At 45.0% G+C, this 24,908-nt stretch overlaps 1 protein-coding gene across 1 annotated transcript in view; it reads right to left on the reverse strand.

The window, feature by feature from the left end:
* MAP4K5 (mitogen-activated protein kinase kinase kinase kinase 5) overlaps window positions 1-24,908 on the reverse strand; it is a 686,515-nt gene that overhangs the window by 155,419 nt on the left and 506,188 nt on the right. Inside the window, exon 24 of the mRNA XM_078659722.1 lies at window positions 23,759-23,867. Within this exon, the coding sequence (XP_078515848.1) occupies window positions 23,759-23,867 (109 nt within the window). The remainder of the gene's footprint in view (window positions 1-23,758; window positions 23,868-24,908) is intronic.

The following is a 24,908-nucleotide window of genomic DNA, read 5'->3' on the forward strand; positions in this document are numbered from 1 at the left end:
AAATCTCCACTGGGAAAACGATCTTCAGATTTTTTTCTTCATGAATAAAGTATCATAATATTACTAGTTAAAAATGGTTGCTACCATAGGAAGGCTACTAACATAAGGAGGCATAATACCTTTACGCCTTCTATAAGGAAAAAGTTCAAGCATCAGCCCATGATGTAACTCATCTTATTGCAGGATCATTCGAGCATTCCAGCAGGTGGGCGCCACACAAAAGATCCCCTGCTGGCAAAATTGCTTTGAAGAACAAAGTCAGTGGCCGTCCAGAGTCATTAACTTAACGTAAATATCATTATAACACTTACATAGTCTGGCACCTGAAGGACAAGTTACTTACCTTTGGTAATGCCTTATCTGATAGTGACTTGATCTAGCCACAGATTCCTTATATTTGAATTTCCACGGTGTCAGACCGGATCCGGAAGATTTGTACTCTAGCAATACTCCTGCGAGCCGGTACGTGGCATCAGTCTGCTCCGCGTGAGGTCATCTGCGCAGTTGTGACGTCCATGTCATCTATATAGTCACCACCTCAGCATGCTGACGTCAGTTTTCATGACTTTCCAAACCAGAAGAATGAAGACATGAAGTGCACTGACATTTGTGTTTTTCTGAACTAGGGCCCAGAAAGGTATCAGCCCTGACCCTAGAAACCTGTCCTCAGTGCGGGGAAGATGGGTGGATCGGTGAGGAATCTTCAGCTATGTCATGTCTCCACCAGATAAGGCGTTACCGAACGTAAGTAACTTGTCCATCTGAGGGAGAAATCTAGCCGCAGACTCCTTACCTCTGAATACATACACAAGCAATACCATCCCCGGAGGAGGGACTGCAGATAAGTTTAGAACAGGAAGTCCTGTAGGAGAGACCAGCCAAAAAGGCAGTCCATGCAGAATAGTCTGTCCAGGCAGTAGTGATTGGTAAACGTGTGCAGGAATACCCACATTACTGCCTGACAAATGTCGAGGACTGGAACTCCAGGTTTCAACACCGTGGTAGCAGCCTTAGCTCTGGTGGAATGACACCTTAAATCTTCAAGATGCTGCTTTTTGGCCCGAGTGTAGCAAATTCTGATGCAGAGGACAACCCATCATGAGACAGTCCTCTTCAGCACTGCATGACCTTTCTTCATTCCAAAGTACCCCATTAAGAGTTGGTCATCCACCCCGAACTCATTAGTGAAGTCTAGGTAGAACAACATGGCTCTTTTTGGGTCCAGCTAGTGGAGTCGCTCTTCTTCTTTAGAGGGGTGAGGAGGAGCATATAAAGTGGGCAAGGTGACAGATTGCCCCACAAAGAATGGGGTTTACACTTTCAGGAGGAAAGAGGCCCTAGTGCGAAGCATCAATTTATTAGGGAATACTGGCAGGTAAGGAGGCTTGGATGACAAAGCTTGCAATTCGCTCACCCTCCTGGCAGAAGTGATGGTCACTAAAAAGGCAGTTTTGAATGTAAGCAGCTGGACGGGGCAATTGTGCATAGGTTTGAATGGAGCACACATCAGGAAGGTAAGAACCAAATTAAGGTCCCACTGAGGCATAATGAAAGGGGAAGGTGGGAACATATGTACAAGGCCTTTAAGGAATCTATTTGCAATAGGATATTTAAATAATGAGGGTGGATCTGGCAGCCTCAGGAAGGCAGATGGGTCTGTAAAGTATCCTTTGAGAGTGCCCAGTGCAGAGCACTGCTGGGCAAGAGTCAAAATAAAGAGCCAAACTTGAAAGAGGGAAGTAGAAAGAGGAACAATAGACCTTTCTGTACAATAGTTTAAAAATTTGTTCCACCGGCAAGCGTATACGGTTTTGGGAGAGGGATGCATGGCTGCCAAAATAACATCACAAAATCAAAAAGGGAAGGATCACTTGTCCTGCATAACCAAGGTATGCAGGTAGCGTACCGATTAGTCCCAATAAAAACCCCTCATGCACGTGTAGGGTTGGTAACTAGAGCGGTATATCTTGATTCTCAGCTGCTATAGAAACGTATTTGCATAATCATAGGGTTTAGTGGTTATGCATCCTCCAGCCGGAGGTTTACCCTTGGTTAAAAACAGTAGTGATCAGTGATGTGAAGGTGTGAACTGGAAGTTAAAATCTCGTACAGCCAGAGTGATACTCTTTATTTGATCTGGATTCGAGATGATAAAATTAGAGTCATGTGATGGAGAGTAATAAGGGCTCTCACACACTAAGTTTAATTGTTGTTGGAGGTCGACATGTTTCAGCCCTTGGCTGCCTGGTTAGATCAAGTGGGCTTTCATCAGGACCGAAGTGCAGGGTGTATAGAGAACTAGGGTGTCTCTGTGAGTGCTTAATCCAATAGGTTGTTTTTGTCTACCTATTTGGAAAGGTGACGGAAGTGATATAATAATCCTTCTCCTAATAGGTCGCTAGGTACCTGTAATACAAAAATACACAGACAAGGGAAAAGGGAGTTTGAATAGGACTCGTGTACAAGAATTCTTTAAATTTATTAAAAAACGCTTTTTGTAGCGAAGCAACTGGAAAATGGCAATACTTTAAGGAAACCACACACAAACATGGCAGAGGTCACTCTCGTACTCATTACAATGGATTATTGATAATTCAAAGTATGGCAAGATTTCTCTACTCATTCGATGGGTATCGATGTGCATCCAAAATGGCAAGCTCGTACAGGGGTTATAGGTTGTCATTTCTCAGTCATTGTAAGGTGTATTGTTTCACACCATGAATGTAACAAAAGATAAACATTAGCAGTTGTATTTCTTTTGTGGTCTTTGTTAGTGGACATACTGAACAAGAACCACAGGGGAAGTGTCCTGTGACTGGACGGAGGTCCCATAAAAGGCCTGCTTCTGCTATGGGTTTCCGTGGAGGTGATCTGGTATGGACCAGTATATCTTTTAGGTTGCGAGTCCTTTTATTGGCGAACCTTGGTTTTGGCCAATTAATGTTCGCTGAAGTAAGAATTCTCCAATTCTTATTGATGATCTTTTTAACGTTGTTGCTTGCAGTGCTGTATGTGGTGACGCATGTCATCAGATCTGGTTCGAGCGGCCTTTGAGTTAGTTCCAGAAGAACTATCCCTATTCTGGTTCCCCTGTGGATCTTGTTCAGTATGTCCACTAACAAAGATCACAAAAGAAATGCAACTGCTACCTGACTTCAAATGGAAAATAATGAATCATACAAACTGCAACACCAGTCATGTGATCTACATGATCACTTGCCCATGTGAGAAGCGCTATATAGGAATGACATGCAGAAAAGTAAAACAACGCATCTGCGAGCATCGCAGTAATGTCAAATGCAAAAAGAGCACTACAAAAATGTCAACCCACTACCTAGAAGTAGGACACACCACTGAGGACCTCAACTGGATAGTTTTAGAAACCTTAAACCACAAGGACCATAATGCTGAAAGAATCCTCTTTGAAAAAGAGCAAAGGTGGGTGCATAGACTTCAGACTGACTCACATGGATTAAATGATAATATCCCCTGGGCAAGCATATATAAATAGAAAGCGAACCAAAGCAAATCCAATAAGTTACACACAGTCTCATTTGTATGGCCAGATATAATTCATTGTCACTACCAAAAGAGACTTCCACGAAGTTAAGACCATCCTTGTGACAAACATGTCATATTACATGGCACACCTTACAATCCCGAATTAAGTAGGTTGAAAATAGACTATAGTATAAAAACTATAAGTCTTTTTTCTGTGGCCAACGTTCTCCCAAGACTAAGATCAAATATGACCAGAATTATTTAATTCGCAATTTCGAGACACACAATAGAGACATACTTTACAATTCTAGTGCAACCATGATATATGAAGAATTTAATTAGCACGTTTGTATAATATCGAAAAACGGAGAACAGACTTCAATCTCCAACCGTAAGTCTTTCTTTTGTGACCATTTGCTTTCCCTAATATCACGGCACCCAGAACAGCTCTTGCTATCCTGGGCCCAGAGTGGTAGAGTCAGCACAAGTTGTGACGAGCGAGACGGCAGGTAGTATTCGGAAAGAACGAACGCCGCAACAAAACCGTAATGTATCACCCCACCCCTTTTGTTCTGAAACTGTACTAATATTTTAGTAGGCCTCTTTGACTCACTGGGTCCCCGATGAGGGATAATACCAAAACCACGTAAGGTATGTGTCCACATCGCTTATGCTGATCTCTTAGCTCAATGTATGATTAACCGGTCAAACACCGTTATATTCATTATATTCTAGATTGTTATTCAACACCTAGAATCTGGGGCATGAACAATTTCTAAATGTTTATCTTTTGTTACATCCATGGTGTGAAACAATACACCTCACAATGACTGAGAAATAACAACCTATAACCCCTTTACGAGCTTGCCATTTTGGATGCACATCGATATCCATAGAATGAGTAGAGAAATCTTGCCATACTTTAATTTATCAATAATCCATTGTAATGAGTGGGAGAGTGACCTCTGCCATGTTGGTGGTTTCCTTAAAGTATTGCCATTTTCCAGTTGCTTCGCTACAAAAAGCGTTTTTTAATAAATTTAAAGAATTCTTGTACACGAGTACTATTCAAACTCTTTTTTCCCTTGTCTATGTATTTTTGTATTGCAGGTACCTAGCGACCTATTAGGAGAAAGATTATTATATCACTTCCCTCACCTTTCCAAATAGGTAGCCAAAAACAACCTATTGGAATAAGCACTCACAGAGACGCCCTAGGTCTCTATACACCCTGCACTTCGGTCCTGATGAAAGCCCACTTGACCTAACCAGGCAGCCAAGGGCTGAAACATGTTGACCTCCAACAACAATTAAACTTTGTGTGTGAGAGTCCTTATTACTCTCCATCACACGACTTTAATTTTATCATCTCGAATCCAGATCAAATAAAGAGTATCACTCTGGCTGTACGAGATTTTAACTTCCAGTTAACACCTTCACATCACTGATCACTACTGTTTTTAACCAAGGATAAACCTCCGGCTGGAGGATGCATAACCACTAAACCCTATGATTATGCAAACACGTGTCTATAGCAGCGGAGAATCAAGATATACCGCTCTAGTTACCAACCCTACACGCGCATGAGGGTTTTTTATTGGGACTAATCGGTACGCTACCTGCATACCTTAGTTATGCAGGACAAGTGATCCTTGCCTTTTTGATTTTGTGATATTGATACTAAGGAAACTGAATGGATCACGTTTTCCTTCTCCCTCCACTTTTGATTCTCTGCCAAAATAACATTACAGACTTCGGGAGGATGATTGAATACTATCAACTGCCGCTGCTCAATCTCCACGTAAGAAGGCTTAGAGTTGACAGGTTCAAGTGGAGGACCCTCCCCAGCTGCTGCGACAGAAGACCCTCCTAAAGGGGCAGCCTGATCAGAGGATTGATGCTCAATTGGAGAAGCTCGGGATACCAGACTCTCCGTGCCCAGTCTAGAGTCACAAGAATGACTTTGGGTCGGTCGCTCCTGATCTTCTTGAGCTCTCTGGAGAGGAGTAGTATGGGCGTAATGGCGTATAGGAGGTCTGCGCTCTAGTCAAGATGCAAAAGCTGCTTTGGAAATTACAGTGCTCAAAACTGCTTACATTGTGAGTTCTTGGCAAAGTGAAATAGATCTAACCAAGGCTTTCTTCACTGTTGAAAGACCTTGTGGCACCTCCAGATGGAGACGCCATTTGTGATCTGCTAGACATAGGCGACTGAGTTCATCCACTCTGGAGTTCAGAGAACCTGCCAAGTGTCGAACCAACAGTCCAAAGTTCCAGTGCCGCTTGACAGAGGGTCCAGGACACCACCCGTCCTATTTGTTGTTGTACCACATGACGGTGGTGTTGTCCGTATCACTTAAACCAACTTTCCCCTGACTGAAGGAAGAAAGGCTTTCAGTACCAAGTGAATTGCTCGGAGCTCCATCAAGTTGATGAGGAGTCCAGATTCCGCCGGAGATCAGAGTCCTCTGATCTCCACCGCTCCCCGATGGCCTCCCCATTCCAAGAGTGACAATTCTGTCACTATTGTGTGGTCTGGTTGGGGGAAGGGAGAAGGATCTGACTCTGACCAAAAATGCAGTTGGTCAACCACCACTGTACAGTTCCCTCTGAGATCTGGACCATGTTGGAGAGATTCCCCTGATGCTACACCCACTGAAACTTCAAGTCCCATTACAAAGCCCACATATGCCATCTGGAACGTGTCACTAGCATGATGCAAGAGGCCACGAGGCCCAGCAGCCTCAGTCATTCTCACTGAAATCCATGGATAGAGGCTGAAACATCTGTATCAGCCGGAATATCCTGGACTTGCTGCTCGGGAGGATAGGCCCTACACTACACTGTTTCCAGATCAGCTTTGATGAAAGGGAGCGCCTGAGAGGGAGTTCGGCACGTTGATATTGAACCCCAGCAAACGCAGGAGGTTCGCCTTATTCTGGAAGTGGGAGATGATAGCCTGGGACGAGTCTGCCTTCAACAGCCAGTCATCATGATAGGAGAAGACTGGTACTGGTAAGGCCAAAGGGGAGCACGGTGAACTAAAAGTGCTGTTGGCATACTGTAAACAGCAGGTAGCGCCGCTGACCAGGCAGGACCGGAATGTGAAAATAGGCATCCTGCAAGACCAATGCTACAATGACAGAGTGAGCACCTTGAACTTTTTGAGGCAGTATTTGAAGGCTCACCGATCTAGAACAGGACATAGAACCGTGCCCTTTCTTCGGGACCAGAAAGAAGCAGGAATAAGAACCACAGCCTACCTCTGGGGCCGGAACCCTCTCTATTGCTCCCTTGGCCAAAAGAGTAGAACAGAGTATTTTTCTGATTGAACTAAATGTGGCATTGATCAAGCAGCTATCTCAATGTAAAAGCCACCACTGGGGAAGAGTCACATAAATCCATTATTTTTTTCTTAGGGATACTGTATATTTATCACACTAAGACCTGCTGACTTCAGTAATGTGATCTAAGAATATACCGCTTGGCCCCCTCTTTAATTTTCCTTTACTTTTTCCATCCTTGTGCTGCAACAATTTGCCCCCGTCTCATCCACGTAAAGTAGCGGCCCAAGGTTCTGTTTCTCCTGCCTGCCTCCACAAGTACCTGCCCACACCCTCCTACACAAAATCGTGCACCTTTAAAGTACAGCAGTTACGTTCTTACTTGACAGGCTAGGATGGCCTTATGCTCGACATTGAACTGATCCTTACATGTCTCCCACGATCACGATTTGATCTCTACCTGATTACGTGGATTATGACTCTTGCAGAAGCCTGTCAATACTGTGGAGTTTCTAGAGTTCTTTGTCTTTGATCTAGAATTTACACACTTGACCATACTTATAAATACCTAGCCCGCTATGAAGGTAATTTCCTGGGCATCAAGAATATTCAGCACCTGATATCTCTGTGACACGAGAACATTGCCTTTTCTACCCATTATCCTCGATAAAGCCCTGTGTGGACGAAACACACATTTATTGGCTGTTCATTTTTAGGTCTCGCCTAGACAAAAGCAAAGCGAAGCTTTGCTGTCTAGGGAGACAACTAATGTTGTCACTTTCGGGGGAATGTGGACTGCAGACTGTCACGAGCTTCTCCTCCTGGAGATTGTAGCTCGTGAGCGCGCACGTCGCCGTGCCTGATATTCCCATGCACAGAAAGGCTCCCGCACGCATGCGCACATACACACACTGCATACACACACACGCACCCCCCTTAAACAGACACACGCTGCATACACACACGCACCCCCCTTAAACATACACACACACGCACGCACGCACGCACGCACAAACACACTCAAAGAGACACACGCGCGTACACCCCCACCCTCAACCCCACTCACCGGGCTCCTCTCCCCTTACGCATGGGAAGGCACTGTGGTAGAAGGTGCGCTGTCTCAAATCACCGCCGCCTCCCAAAGCGGCATTGTATGTAAATTAAAAGTTGCCTCCCCGTTAACACCGCCGCAGCCCGGGAACTTCGGTAGCCGCACAAATCCCGAGCGCAGCTCCTCTGGTGTCAGACGAGGAGCCGCGCTGGGATTGGTGCCGGCGGGGCCGTTGCCTGGCAACGGAAGTGTCGTCGACGCCGGGCGGGACTTCGACGCCGGGCGGGAGGGGCGGAGCCTGATGGAGCCTGAGGCGGCTATGGAGCCGTGCCTCCCGCTGCTGCTGCTCGCTGCCGGTGAGTCCGGTTTACGGGCCGGGGAGTGGGGTGCTGCTATGTTTCGACTTAAGGGCGCAACAGGGAGATGTCTACGGAAGCCCCTTCCCGCCACTAATGTGCTTGTTTTTATTGGGAGGAGAGTGTGGGGAGGGGGAGCGCAGAGAGGGCGGGGGGTGGCGCCTGCTGCAGGTCAGCAAGGTTTTTTTTTTATGACGGACGATTATTAATTTTGTTATAGTGGACAAATGCTTAAAATGTTTATCGCTACGGTATTGCGTCTTTAGATTGGTTACTATGTTGTCCCTTCTGCTTTTTTTTATTTTTAATGGCGCCGTCTTCTCCGCAGTGCAGCCACAGTGCTCCGCTTCTGCTGTTCTGCTGGGCAGGGGTGAAGGCTTTCGCTATGCTGCCCTCGTTCTATCCCTACTACCACCGGGAATGCAGAGATGAGACCCGGCTCACCGCTTCGATCTGTGGCACAGGTGGGGGTGGAGGCTCCAGTCACGCTGCCCCATGTCCACGTGTCGATCGTCCTTTGCAGCCCGCCTTCGAAAAAAGGTGCAAAAGTGAAGCCCGCTGCTCCTGGCGCCCTTACTGATGCCGCTTCTTTTTCCCGCCGGTTCCCCACGCCATAACCCGATGCGGAGGGTCTGATCCCAGCTGCCATCCTCAACTGGATGTTGGGTAGGTCACCACAGCATTCTTTGCCTCAGGTCCAGGGAGGGGGTGCTGGGGGTGTGGTGCCGGTAGCCTTAGCAGCGGGAAATAAAATATGATTTGCGGGTTTGCGACCCCCTGTATTCCGGGGCAGAGTCCGGCTTTAGGACCGTGGGATTCAAGCCCGTCCTGTTGCAGCCCCCCGGAGTTCAGCAGCCCAAAATGGTGGAACCACGAACCCCATCTCTACAGCGCTGGCCGGACAACCCATCGCCGCCTTGGCAGCAGTGGTTGGGTTTTGGTTGAAGAACTATAAACCAACATCAATTTGGTCCCTATTTAAATAATGCACAGTTTTGTCTCTGGAAACATATGAGGGGGTGCGAGTGCTTTTGCCACCGTAGTACATCTTGTGTGTCTCACTGTTTCTTCGGCCAGTTGTGTCACTGTCCCATGTTTAATGTTACTGCCTCTTTCTCTATGCCCCCAGCATTGGTGCTCTCTCCCTCTCCCTCTCTTTTGGTCTCTCCCTAACTGGAGGTAATTGGGAAGGGTCTGGGCCTCTGTTGCATAGCGCCTAGTTCTGGTGTACAGGATGTGTTTAAAGGATTATGTTGGTACACACACGAACAGCGGCACTAAAAATTAAGTAAATTGCCCAGGAGCACAGTGGTTTAAAAAAAAGAACCCAGCTTTAAGCTCAGGTTTTCTCTGATTCACAACCAGTGCTGTGGTCTGTGGTCCACCTTTTTCTCGACGTGTGTGGTGTTTGTGGGTGGGAATATGGGATGTGCGGGGGAGGGGTTTTTGACCCCTGCATAGGTTGTGACTTCAGCTAATGGAATGGTGCGCTAATTAAAGCACCGAGAGTAAGGGTGCAGGGTGCAGGGTTTACTTTCGTGCACAGGCGCGTGCCTGTATTGTTGTCACTGCTCTTGTTGTGACGTGTGTAGGCTGTATATCTGTGCTGGGGGGCTTCACAGTTGTGTGCTAGTTGCGAATAAATGGACTAAGGGATAATGTTAAAATCAGGGTCCTAAGTGACACTTTCTGCCAGGTCTTGCTGCCTCCCAGAAGCACAATAGGCGCCCTCACCAGAAGCCCGCTGAATGGACCTAGTGTTTTATCGACCTCAGAAGGGTGAAAGGTTGCGCCAGTCCCACCGGATTGATGTCTCTGTGGACGGCTGATCGGTTGTACAGACAATCTTTGCAGTGCATTCATCGGGTTACAAAATGTGGTGTTTACAGCATTTCACACGAGGGAGCTGTGTCATGGAGCTGGATATGTGAATCATATGTTGTTCCCGTTAATAACTATGTTGTTAGTATCAGTCTAATTGGTAGGAGTACTAGCAAGGGGGTGGTTTTAATGTTATTGCATACTTTTTGGTCGTAGTAGAGGTGTTTTTTGTTATTATCGTCTGTAGAATGAGTTCGCATAACACTTATTTCTCCTGCGCCTACTTCCGAGCTAAAATAACCCAGTTTCCATAAATGGACATCAGAGTAGGATGATATGGGATAGTTGTAAAGTTCATGCCCCTGGTTCTGGTATACTTCAGTATTAATCCCGGCTTTTCTACTTTACCAAATGATGTGATCTTGGGCAGATCACCGTTCTTCGGCTCTCTTAATTTGAGACATTTGTTACATAAAAAGATCACTAGATAGGTGCCAAAGGCTTTGCAAGATTTCCAAATATTTGCGCATTTTCAGTGCATCCCTGCGTTACTAGTGTTTATTTTCAGTGAGGCGCGGATGGATGGGCGGCCATTGTCGCCCTTCTATGTTATGTGTTCTTATATTCTGAGGTGCACGTCCATGATTGCAATAATCATGTGGAAAAGGCTGCGAACGTTCAATCACAACTCCAGTGACCCTGACTATATAACAGATAGATGTTCCATTAGAAGTTAAGGTGAAATTAGGTTTACGAAATAAAACCAAACCACACCGAAACTAACCAGTTAAGTTAGGCCAAATCACTCGCCAGAAGAACCAAAACTTCCCACCCCTGGCCCGAAAGATTTAACTACTAATGGTTATCATCATGATAAGCCACCCACCACCCTCTAAGCACAAGGGGGGGGGGGGGGGGGGGCTGGTACTCTCCCATGCACTAACTGGGCCACAGAGGCATGGAGTCAGCATGAGTCACGCGGGCGGGGATACCTGTGTCTGGCCAGCATGATGAGTGGACCCTACCCGCCTCCCCCACACAGCACGCTCCTGGGACATAACCAGATGTTCCCGGATGACTAATGAATCTGTAGTCTGGCCACTCTGCAGAGCGAACCTCATATATGTGATAGTGTTAATTGTGTGACGAAGGTACACAGTTGTCAAAATCTGGGAGCAGCATAGGAAATGACAATGCAGTGGGGGAGTTGTATGCGTGGGTGCAGGGCTTTAAGTGGTCCTGGGCCTCACCGGTGCTGAGCATCGGCACTAACTTTAGCCTATTAGCATTACAAATACATTATATTTATTTTGCTTAACAAAACTCACATTGACCCAAGGAATTAACATTTACAAAGCCAATAGCTCGCACTCATATAAATGCAATTAATAACTTTTCCATTTACAAATTTTAACACTATTTGCATTTTACATTACAATCATTTTAATAATTTTTTACAAAACATAAACAATATAAAAAACAATGTCATTTACAAGGCCATTTACTCAAAACAATGTCACTGCGAGACCTATTGCATTGTAAATGCTTGTTTATACATGTTATACTATCTTACTGCCTTCACCATGTTTTCACCTACTGGGGACTAATAAAAGGCGTTATAGACTCCAACATAAACTGAGACTCTTTTTGTATCAACACTGTTCTTTCTTCTGAATTGTGTGCCAACCATTCTTATATCTATTGTGAGCAGACAGACAGACAGACAGACAGACAAATCTCCTTCGGCAGCAGGGTATTTTGGGGTTGTCTGAGCACCATTTAGCAGCTTAAAATGTAACTTTGTACATTAAATGGTTGTTTGTCTTACAATAACGCATACATTGTGGCTGTGGAACAAGTCTATTCACTGCTACCTCTAGTAAATTCCTCCCATCCAAGTAAAGGAGACCAAGGACCTTTGTTGAAAACTTCAGCATTTATTTTCTGTAATTGTACAATGGATTCTAGAGCCTAAGCTTTGCATGTGGGAGATAAGGATTGAAAATAGCCACATGACTAACAGGAGAGCTCTAGACTGTATTAGTGAATAGATTAAACAAAGATCCTTCGCTTCAGAGGAGTACATATAATCTGTATATTATTAGTCCACCATCTATGTCATAACGCAGCGCTCTATTTGGATTGTATTTAAGACTCACCAGCCAAGTTTACATGAATCTGAAGTCGTTATACACATGTCTGTCTCTTGATCGCTACTGTACATACCAGGGATAAATTTCAATGCAAGTCTCACAGTGAAGTTAAAGAAATTGGTCTCCAAAACATTAAGTAAGTCCAACACTTTTTTTAGGGGCTAAAAATGGAAACATTTAGACAGCAGAAAAACAAGGGATGTTGTAACATGATACACAAATACATTTGTAAAGTAATACACTTTGCAAATGGGGCAACCTTTTTGCAGCGAGTGAATGCTCTTTAACTTAGAGAGCAGAAGCTGAGACTTAAGAGTTAGAGGTGGGCTTAAAAGAACAATTCACATAAAGAATGTGAACTTGTGGAACTGCTATCCTGCAAACGTGCTCAGAAAATTAAAAGTAAACATTTGCCAAAAAGTTCCGTACACACCCAAAAAAACAATACTGCCAAGAGAACAAGGATAAAACTAAAGACCAAGCAAGACCGGTCACTTGAGTCGCAAAATGACACTGACAACCTGTATTGACCTTCAAGGTATTAAAATATATTAAAATGTACTCTTGTTTTAAGAGTCACGTGGTTTCCCAGGAATGATATTTTCCCAGGATATGCATCCCCAACTTGCTTGCACCTCTTGAATGCTGAGGCTAATCCCTAGCTAAATATGAAGTTCCATGACAGTGATAGTTTTTTGCCTGACCAATAAGAATGTAATTATGACAGACCCTCACATTAGAGGAAATGCTCATCTTGCTCAAACCTAGCAATTTGTTACGTCCATTTAGCAAACATAGTGGAAAATCTTGAGTGACCCATAGGATAGACACGTAATATTTAGTCCTGCTCAAAGAAAAAGTCTTTCTCAAATGTAGATGTCTAGAAATCCAGAAACACTTCACTTGCATGGTGTAAGCCCATGCAACTGCCCATGTAGTCCACTTCTGGTGCTCCTTGATTGCTCCACTTACTATACTCCTTTGCAGCCTGGCAACTAGCATTTTGAAAGGGCTGCATCTACAATGGCTTGAATTCTGTTTCCAAGGCACAGCATGGTGGGTATCGCCTTGTCTCCTGTCTCTCTTTGCCAACTTATCTGCACTTCTAAAGTCTGGGTTGCCGACTGATTTGGCTATCTGTCCCCCCGATTTAAAACAATCTATACAGAGAAAGAGGGACACAATTCGAAGCACCCTAGGCCCTATGACTCCATATTCAGCAGGCATCGGTTGATTGACTGGGCATTCATGAAAAATACAGGTTTACGTTTTCACGGCATAGGGCCGTTTCAATGGTGCAGTGCACAAATAGTCATCCTAGGCTGAGATGTTTTTGTGGTGTTCTTAAGCTTTTAAGCAGTTGTGGAAGAAGGCATTCACCAGATGCATATGGTTTGCCATGTTCCCGATCAGTTGCAATACCCAGGTACCTTTACTTAGTATTGTGTGTGCCCTCTCGTTCTCCCACTTTTTGACATAATTTTTTCAACATTTTGTCAACCTCTTTTTTGATGTGTAGGTTTTCCTCATGTCCAAGAAGACCTCTGGGTTCAAACCATGCGGTGCTTGTCACTGCGCTGTGACGGACCCAGACCTGGTTTGTTTCTGGTGGTTGGAGCGCAACCGCGACTTGAAGTCGTGCTCTGACTGCCGGGCCATGGCTCCTAAAGCTTTCAGGGAGCAGTCCCTAAAGCTGCTGGCAGCCCGGCTCTCCGCACCATGTCAAGCCTCATTAATCCACTACCAGATACTCCCTGGTCCTTTGGCCCTCTCTTGCAGCTTCCTCTTCCTCCGTCTTTCCATTTTGTTTTTCTCTCTCTTCCTCTCTGTAAATGTCTTATGCAGAAAATTAGTGCCAGCCTCCAAAAATAAGTAGCAGCAATCACAGTCTCAAATTAATCACTCAGCACATGACAAAGGTGCTTCACATACTACACTGGTTAAAGACAGCCACATGCTCAAAGCGTAAGCCATTTTGAATGATCCTTAGCTGTTTCCCTTTTCAGGTCAATATTTGCTCTTGAACAGGGTGGCATTTCAGGGCACTGCTATAATACAAATGCTTTTATTAAGTATGCAAGGCCTGTGATCCTAGTAATCTAGACCTTTGTGCGGTACATCACACCACCTCTTCTGTGATTCATCAGAGTCAGGAATAAAGTAGTCAAAGCAAATGCTGGCCTTTAACTGCTAGATAAAGGTGAACAGAGGTTCTGAGGCACCTGTCCACTTTGACTGAGAGCTCATCATGGAGTGACCACTTTGACTGTGAATTCTTCATGGAACCACACGTGTTGGGACGGAAAAGTACTCCACATGGTGATGAATGTGCACCCCTGCCCTGAATGCCCCAGCTGTACTGATGTCTGGATCCCCCATGTTGATTGTTGAGGGAATAGGTGCTACCCTCATAGTGGTGAAAGGGTACTTTCTTTACTTGGAGTTCAGCAACATGAGTGCAGGGGTGGCAGCATACAGTGTAGTGATCAGGAGGAGTGAACAGGTTATTTTTAACATGTGTAAGTGGAGTGAGTCCTACAGGTTCACACATTCAAAGTTCTGCTGCTGTGTGCTTCACTCACCCCTTGGCCTACATCAGGGTGATGTGGAGTGCTGCACAGTGCAGAAGTGGTGTACCTACGCCGGGCGTATGTGTCCCTGGGAAGGGCACAATACAGGGATATTGCAGTACTGTGCAGTGCATGTATATATCCCTGCCAGGGGTACATTACATGAAGGATACAGTGCTGTGCAGTGCATGTATGTATGTATGTTAGAGGCATGTGTCTGATATATATGTGCCTGTGAATGTTACAATACATGCCAAATTCTAGTTTGCATTTTGGGAAACTCAGGTCTGCAAAGAGAAACATGGAGAGGAGGTAGGGTAGTCCCCCTCAAACAGATTTGTGCATTGATGCTGTCCGGATGCTTTGAAGCTAGTGGAACACACACAAGAGGGGAGAGCCAGGCTTCCCCTATACATTTCAAAGGGTGCTCTGTGATTTAGAGAGCAGTCACAGGGAAGGGGTCTGAGCACATCTCAGGAGGAGAGGAAGCTGATGAGGGAATCAAAGAGCAGTGCCAAGACCATGGGCTACCATTTTAATAAACATACCACTGAGGCCGACATCCAGGTGTGAACTCTAGTCACTCCCTTGTCCTGTGTTGCGGGCTATCAGATTTGGAGTTGCGCCTGCTTTGACAGAGTGTTTTTAAGAGCAAGAGAGGGAGTGGTCACTTCAAAACTTCTAGCTCTGAATTACGTTTAGTTTCTGGAAATGGACTATAAGAAAGGGAGCTTGAGACCCCAAAATTGGTCTGCTGCCGAGCAGCCAAATGGGCTGTGTGAGGAGGGAAAGTTCAGCATGACTTCTGCCTGTGACCAGGGTTGAGGACCAAAGTCTGCTAGTCTCCCTGCTGGGTGAGGGGACATCACCCAGGGAATTCATGACCACCTGCCCTGGACCCCATCACCTACTTTCTTGCCGAGACAAATGTGTCCTGTGATGAAGAAGAATCAGCTGCTGCCACTCCAGTGCCTATGGAAGGGTCACGCTCAAGTACTGTGGTTGCTCTGATTGTGCAGGTGCGGTTAAGACTGACTTCAGGCAAATCTGCCAGGAGGGAACTTGCTTGCTAAGTCAGCCCTGCAGCGCTGGAACATTGAGGATCTTAATATAGAGTCAGAGTGGACTCTTGAGATGCAGAATACTAGTTGGACATAATTGGAATTTTCCCATTGTGAATGGGGAATAACCACTATTGCTTGGTGCGAGGAGGGAGTGGGACACAGCGAATTGCTTATTATACACTAGAGTGCTGACCTCATGGGAACTGTGTAGTTGTGTGTGAAGGTTGTATTTACCTTTGTGTTAATAGCAGTATGATAAACAATAATTTATTGCTGCTGTTTTTCAGTTGTGAGCCTGTGTTCACCCCCGTTCGAAGCTCCCCCCTGAGGGAGCAATGTCTGCTCGGACCACGTTATTCCGGAGAGTCAAGCACTGACGTGGTACTTGGCCCAGTTGCTCAGAATCCATAGTGGGTCGCATCATGAGCAAAAGGCCTCAACTGCCACGGTTGGGGCCAGTAACCTCTACTTGCCCCGTGGCCCTCTGAAAGAGGTTCTTACAACAGGTTACAACTGTTGTTCTTGAAGGTATTTTTCCCAATTTGGCTACCATAAAGGGTTAGTGTAGAGATCGTCCAGATAGAGTCCTAAAGAGACTATGCTCAAAGTGTATACCAAACAACTCCGAAATGCTAGATCCAATGCCTACAGAGGGTGCAAAAATGTGGCTTCTCTCTAGTGCTCAACAGAGATCTCATATTTTGTCTGTGCTACGTAACGATCTACTATCCTGCAACATAAACTCATTGATCAAATGAAGGAAGTTGTACATTTCACTGGCTCTTCTGATTAAAGCCATGTGGTTTACAAAGACCTGGTATTAGGGAGTTCCTTAGGCACTCTTCACTACAATTTTGGAACACTCTATAACTACATCTTAAGCGACAAATCATCTCAACTATAAATCATCTTCTCAGCACTAAATTTACTCTGAAAATCATCTGGCCTTCTCTAAAGGCATTAAAATCAAGGAATATAGTATACAAGTGCTCTATGAAACAACCTGATGTAACATAAAATAATATAGTACCATTCAAAAACAGAGGGTTCAGTGGAACAAAGTTGCCAACCATTACAGTCCCATACTTCACAGTCCGTTAGTACAGCATGCTTGAAACGGATCTCGTTCCAGGATTCAAAATTCAAGAGGCAGTGCTTAGTGCAGGTTTGCATGAAAGTTTGAGTATTCCCCTAACAAGGATTCATGTTAAACCAACCAACCTTTGCTGCCAAGTTTCATTGTGTGGTATATGTTTTCAAACCTTCAATCATGATTTATGACAATAGTTTTATTAACTCGAGTCTGAGCGGCGCATGCGCTTCTCTATGAGACATGCTGTATTAGAATGCACACTCGCCCTAGGCACAGGAGCCAATGTGTAGGGTTTGTACCAGGACTGTATAGGATGTCTTTAAAGGCTTCTTTGAAGGGATGTAGGGGTTCAGAAAAGGAGACTCCCAGCTGAAGCGCTTCCGTGGGCAAGTTAAGGTCCAAGACCACGGTGCCAAACACACCTTCAATGCAAAAGAGACTCCCTCCTCCGTTGCCACGGTAGAATTAGACACCAGGCCAGAGTACCGTGAGGTGTCTAATCAACTGGCCTGCGCCAGTTCCTTGCACTAGTTGTCCTATTCCTCATCTGGTTTCTGGTGACCATAAGGGTCCAAAGACCCCTCTTGTTGGTCGCCCTCAACAGGCCCATCAAACAAATAAGGCACTGGCTCCACTTTGGGAAGCATGGACATGATCGCCGCCAGAGTCTCAGCGTGGAACGATGTCTATCCGGCTCCGTGTCAGAGTCCGGTATAACAATTGGGAGGAGGGGGGTTTGGGAGGTGTTCCAGAGGGGCTGAGCCACCCAAATATGAGGTGCATGGCCTCGCAGAACTCATTAATCTGGGCGGCGTTGCTCTGGGAAAATCAAGGTAGAGCAGAAAAGACCCAGGTTCAGGTTCCGTCAACTCGCGGGGCCTGTAGTGCCGATGCGCTTGTGCCTTGTCAGAAGACTTCAAAGGGCACGATGAAGTCGAAGATCTCTTCGACTTCTTGTATCTGTAGGACTTACCCAACGACTTGGAGTGCAACGACAACATTCGAGAAGGGCTTGAGAAAAGTTCAGGGACCCTCTGCGCTATTGGGGCCTTGAGTGTCCTAGAGTCCACCAACGTCGGGTGGTGAGGAGCTTGTGGGAGCGCTCCCTCAGCACCTTGGGATGCATGGTGTGCAAGTCCTTGCAGGTCTTCGAGTCGTGGGCCCATTCCTTGCACCACAAACACACTAAGCAGGAGTCTGTCACCGTCATTTACATGTGGCAGGCCACGCATGTTTTGAAACATGCCAGTTTATTGGGCGACATAACCTTACACCAGGAGAAAGTTCTCAAATATGTTTGATAAAACGTTGAAAAAGGCCTGTCAAAAAAAGATCGAGGAGTAGCTCAGACCAGATCAGAGCTATCAGGAAGGGAAAGGAAAGAACCAAAGTCAACGTGCTTATATAGACATAGCCTACGTCATTTCTGTCACGGACACGGCAGACGTGGAACTGAATATCGCCACCTACCGGAACACAGGGGGTACTGCTCAAAAATCTTCCATATCCAGTCTGACGCCTGGGAACAATCTAAGGTAAGGTATCTGCGGCTAGAAATCTTTATCAGATAGTTTTTATTCAGTTTAACAACTACTTTTTACCAACATACAATGTGAGGGGCTAGATCTATAAGTCAAAACAGAACAAACACAATTTTAATGTAGGAAGCGATACAGAATGAGTACTGTGTGCACAGGAAATGTATACACTAGGCAATTTCATAATCCGTGATCAGAATCTTAATCATGACTGCAGACAAAAAGTAGGTGTATTATCCAAATGCTCAGGCAATTTATTGAAGGTCTTTCTAAAAATAGTGAAGCAAAGAGATAGTTTCATCCGTGTAAGCTAACCTGTTTGCACTAGAATATAACATTCAGGGGTCCCTCCCCCTTTGTCATATGTTTCTACAAATGGTAGAAGTGCATTTTGGAGTGGGGTCAGAGGGACAGAGGCAAAAGTGAAATAACATTTCCTTTAAATTAAACCTCCTAACATTTTGATTAAGTCAAAGATTTTATAATAACCCCCTCTGACTGGAAGTTCTCTACCATCTGGCAGGAATTCTTCATGGGAATTTATTTTTGTTATTTTCGACGCACTGCCCCACATTTAAATTGACCAATAGCAACTCACTGTAACCGAATAACCTGAGAAGAAAAAAACATACTTTTAATGCTTTCTATATTTGTTTAAGGATTATCAGAAGTAAGGTTTCTCATCATCTAGGTAATAAGTATATGTCCTGAATAAATCTTTCAAACTGGCAGCTGGGCAGATTAATTGCTGTAACAAAATAAAGATCCCAATGGCAAAAACAGGTTTAGCATTTAGTGTGATGTTACCAACACCCAAAGCTTGGATAGACTGTGCAAAATTGGAAACTGACTAACCCTATATTCATTCAGGTCCTCTTCCTCACTGGCTGTTGTCTCTACTTAAATGTCACAATCGCTGTTTAATAATAACTTTGTTGGGGGAGGAGCTACGCTACGAATCAAGATGGCCGCGTAAGCTCCCGGCTCCGCTGTACTCCGCCAGCAGCTCGATTATCCTGTCTTCAATCCTGACGTTACACCTGATTTCCTTGTTTATGAAGGTCTACTGCTTCTAAAGGTGCAATCCCGAGATTTCTACCTCATCGGCTGACGAAGATACGCCGTGTTTCCATTCTCGGCCTAACAACGTGTGGAAGCCGGGGCCTCGATTTTTAGACTATCCGGGTCAGAGTTGAACAACATCGGCCGTGAGACCTGGACTGAGCCCGGTCTCCCAAAGAGTGCCTGAATTGTTGACTTTTTGTGACGATCCTTTGAACGATCTACACCGAGGACACACCAGCGTGCCACGCCGGCTGCTGTGGTGGGGGTCCGGTGCCCGGAGACCTTGCTGCCCTCCCGGGGTCGACGGGCTGGGGCCCTCTCTGACGGCGAAGGTGTGTTCTGTAAGACGAGGAGCGCCCATTACTTGATATCAGATTTGCGTGGCTGCGACTCCGGAGCAGCCGGCCTCCGGGGTTCAAGTCCGGCTCTGTCGCCTATTGAGAGGGGATGGAGCGGACGGAAGGCGCGCCATCGCTGCAGGCCGTTGTGGCCGCCATTGGGGTGCTCCATTCACACACAGTCGCTGTGTTCCGGACACTGATGGTGAAAGTGGACGGTATCCTGGAACCTGAGGACGACACCTCGATTGGTTTCCAGCTAGAGATGGTACCAGCGGTGCATTGCACATCAAAGGTCGAGGTCCCCGTGCATAACCCGGAGTTCATGAACCTTGATGGTCCCCTATTACCGACAAGCCAGCCCATGCTTCTCGCTAGCGTCTCTTGCCTGATCCTGCTGCCGCCTAACGCATCTATAGACGGTCTTCCATGTGGCTACGAGTTCCTTTGTGATGGTTTGGGATACTCGCTGTTTTTGGACACCTTTCCTCGTTCGAGCCGTGAACTTTTATCCTGTATTCGATCCTCCTGTGCTGACAAGAACTTTTGTGGACGCTTTGCCTTTTCCTTCAAAATGGCGGCTCGAGTGGCAAAGACTCTTATGACGGACCGTACTGGCCAGGGCTGAACTTTATCGCTGGGTTCCGATAAAATAGCTTTTAGCGATGCCGGGGTTGTGCCTATATTGTGACGAGAATTGGGTGGTTGTTGTTTATCCTCCCCTGACTGGTTTGTATATTTGCTAAATATTGATTTTACCATGTCTCGGGGTGGTCGCTGTTGGCGGGGGGTACGGGAGACCGGGAGTGTGTTTGCTTTCTCCTCCTCCGCTTTCTCTTTTCCCTTCCTTTAGGGTAGTTCTTGGGCGACAGGCACGCTGCTAGTGGGGTTAGGCCATAGCCATTGCAGGGTGGGGGGTTAGGGGTGTTTTTTTTATTTTGCCTTCTTTTGTTCTATGGCCCCTTTTGTCTTTTCTTTTTCCTTCTACGAGAGATGGGCTGTTTATTTTTCACGAATCCTTTATTGTCCGGGTGTCTTCGCTGGCTTAATTATCCTGTAACATTGTGGACGAGGTCACGCGGGTGGGATTGCTTTGATTGCTTAATAGATTGCTTATTTCCTATTTCCGTTATGTGTACCCGTGATGGGCCTTTTACTTCTTACAGTGATTATGGTTTGTATATTTCCCCGCCTGGCCCTGTTCTGTATTTTACTGCGAAACACCTGATATCTGTATTGCCTGCTCTTGTCTTACTGTTAAAATAAAAAAAATATAAAAAAAAATTAATAACTTTGTTTCCTCTGTGCTCTGAAGATGGTATCTATATACTCATTGTTTTAATTATTATCCTTTCAATATTCTTGTTCTTCCCAGCTGTACCTTAAAATGCAAACCAATGTAAACCGCATGATAAGGGATTACAAAAGGACAGAAATCGGTTACTCCAAACAGAAAATAATTTTGGCTTACCTAGTTAGGTACATCACTCATTGCAACAATGATCTTTATATCTTACCGGTTCAAAATGTAAAACTACCCTCAATTTCATTGAAATAAGTCATGTTTTTGCAGGGAAAAAATTATGGACACCTTTTCAAAATCTCAACAAAAGGGAATCTTAAGAACAGTGATGCTGAGGAGATCACTGGAAACATTTCTCAGTGCTAATTTGTGGCACTCCTTAATCAAGGTAAAGGTAAAATCCATAACATGAGCAAATCCACACAAAAAATAAACACACCAGGCTAAAAACCTCTTTGTATGGAACGGGTAAACATTGTTTTTGTGAAATGTGAAAATCAAGTGGCTTTGCTAAAATGCACCTTGCAGCTTCAGGGGTCGATACATGCAGTGGGAATGTTTTGATCAATTACCCCCTCCTCGGTGACATTAGGGGGTTCACAGTCTATGAAAGGTGCACGAGGAGTGAATTTTACCTACTAGAAGGCCCATGATTCATTCCTGTTTCACAATTTACTGTATTCAGCCAGATCAGCACATCACCATAGAAATTGTCTGTTTCCACAACATGGGTAACAGAAAGGGAAACATCACGATTAATGACTAAGGACCAAAACCTCAACGGAACGTTGGAAGGATGGAAAGAACCCACTCCAGATCTACTGTTGACAAAAAACATAGCTCTGGTGTTCTCAGTTAAGACCAGCCATTCTCTGCCTACAAAGATATTGCAAAGTTGCAAACTGGTGATCAGTTTCTAGATCTTGAAAAGTGATATGGCATTAACTTTTATGCAGTGTTATAGAGAACATGTGCAGACAGGTCTAACACTTTATTAAAGCATAACTGGTTTGGTGCCAAATTGGCCATAAGAGATTCCCACCAAAAGGGTGTCTCTGAACGATCACCATATGGCCTGAACTTGGGGAGAAACGGAATGTATAACAGCTCCCATGCTAGGCTGTTATATTCGGTCCATAGACAAAATTATTGCAACATTCGGAGAAAGCTGGAGACTCACTCTGGAGGCAGAAAACCTCTTCATTGTGTCTGAAACTTCTCCCATGAACTCCAGGAGCTACTGTGGAATGAGAGGTTACTTTCCAAAGCAGAGTGCAAATCCTAGTCTGTGAACAAGGGTATGTATTAATTGGAAGTGGGAAGCGGTTAGTGGGAGAGAATCAGACTAGGATACAGATGTCCAATAAAGGACAACATAACTCCCATTTTGGGCGATCCAGGCAAGGAAGAAATGGAAACGCTTATGAACAGATGTGCTGCTATCACAAACATCAGCTTAGTGAAAATGTTTGGCACCAATACTGAAGCTACAAAGCAGCATGAGAAATTGGAAATGGGATTCTACCAATCTTGAAGCACAAATGTCAAAATACCTGTAGGGATTTGGAAATAAGAAGCTAGAATCAAAGATGAAAGCTGTTTCCTTTCAAAACACTCATCACCATAGCACAAGCCAAAAGAACTCTTGTTGCTGTTGAGACTGAGGAGATATTACGCTATGGAAAGAAGGACCCCTAAAGAAATGACACAGTAAATATAATTGGCTGACTGACAAAACATTGAAGACACTCCACAATCCCTAATATTTTCTGACTGTGGATAACGTAAGGAACTGTTTGGGAGGTTTGAACGGCTGAAGTTGCATATATAACAGTCTAAATACAAAATAGTGCTCCTAATTAAGAATGGATGTTTCCACCCACAGACAAAAGAAAGGTATGAGTGGTTAATGTATTAGATATGAAACATATTGCCAATTTGTTAAGATTAAGTACAAAGTAAGTAATGAGGGTCACATATTAAAATACCTTAATATCTTTTCCAAGTAAGTGCCCTTTGTGGGGCCTGGGACAGAAATTTCTAAGGAGCACACAGTACGTACAAAGAAGTGTCTATAAACGGAGTACAGTGATAATTTTCAATTTACTATATTAGTTAGAAACCACAAGTGTTAGTAACCAGTACCTAAGATGTTGGAGTTGCATAGCTTGCTTGATTCTCTGAAGTGACTAGTCAAGACTTTCTTGTAAGGTGTTCGTTGTTGTATGTGTACAAAATAACAAGTATTTCGCCCTATAAATTACAGCCTTTGTGGCAAACTCTTCAGAGAGCATTATCTAGGTATGGGGAAAACAACTTGGGTGATGCTAAGGACACTGAAACCTTGTACGTCAGCTAGTAGTAAGGTGTGTGAATTACTAGGAGGAAGGACGTTTCCAGCCTCACTTTATTTCGGACAGCAAATGTTTGAGAGGAAAAACAATCCCTAGAAAGTTTCATAAACATTCTCAAAGTATTAAAATCATTCAGCCTTAAGTTTTTTTGTGTGAAGAGGGCTCCTTCAGCAGTCCCCAACCGGCTTTCCAAATTTGCTTGCCTGCAGAAAAAAAAAAATTATAAAATAACATCCAACTTTAAAATGCAGTTTTTAAATCGGCTTACCTTGGTAATATTCTGTCAGGGAACCGGTGGGCATGTCCGGCGAGGCCTGGTTTTTTAGCTTGTTCAAACAAACTATTAAGGTTATGTGAATAAAGCTGAAATGTTTTTCCTATTTAACAAAACAAAACATACTAATATTAAAATTCCATGGTACTTTTGTTAGAATATGTTTAGAAGAGCTTCAGCATTTCTGCCACCACTTTGAAACTTTTTTTTTAAACTCTTTATTAGCGACTGCATATCATCACATTATACAATTAAACATTCTATCAGTGTACAGTCTTTTCTTTTTACGCCCACAACCAGTAACTCCAGACCATCAAGATGCAACTGTAAGAGCTTGTTACTAACGGATCTTTCAATTCGTGCACAGTCTTAAACCGTAAAACAGTATACTCCTTTCACCTCCAGCACAGCTTCTCTTACATCGCTGTGCATTCGGCTTAGATATGTAACAATAGTCCAGGATCTCCTCAGTCTGTCATTTCCCCACCCACCCCTCTCCCTCCACCCCGTTTCGTACGTCTCCTGGTCCATTCAAGTACCTGGTATACTGCCCAGCCCTTAATCATTCGCATCTCAACTAGTGTATTCATACTCGGCTGACCAACCTGCGCGCTCTCTGGGCTAGGTCGCTTCATGCCCATCCCACCTCGCTCCCCGCTCTTTCCCACCTAGGGGCCGTCTGCGTGAATTGGCTCCCGCTCCCCCTCCATTTCCTCCACCTCCAGTAGCATCTGCTCCCACTCCTGTGCAATCAGGTATTTCCGTTGTCCTCCCTCTTCCTCCCTACGCAGAACCATTCCCTCTGCTCTGCCCCATCTCAGTAAGTCAGAACGCCATACCTCTAGGTCGGGAGGCCTGGCGGACTTCCACCTCATGGTTAGGACCCTGATTGCCAACAGCAAGGATAAGTCTAGGAACTTCACCTGGGCCTTGTGGTGTTTAGGGCGTCTCCGGTGACCAAGCAGGCAAGGCAGTACCTCCTCCGGGACCGGGAGGGCCGTGATTGTACTCAGGGCCAGGCAAATCTCACCCCAGTAGCCACGCAAACGAGGGCACGCCCACAGCATATGGAGAAGGCCGGCCTCGTCAGCTCTGCAACGAGGACAGTAGTGGGGGGAGTCTGGAAACATTTTATGTAGTCTGT

This window comes from Lissotriton helveticus, chromosome 9, assembly GCF_964261635.1.
Source record: "Lissotriton helveticus chromosome 9, aLisHel1.1, whole genome shotgun sequence".
Lineage (NCBI taxonomy): Eukaryota > Metazoa > Chordata > Amphibia > Caudata > Salamandridae > Lissotriton > Lissotriton helveticus.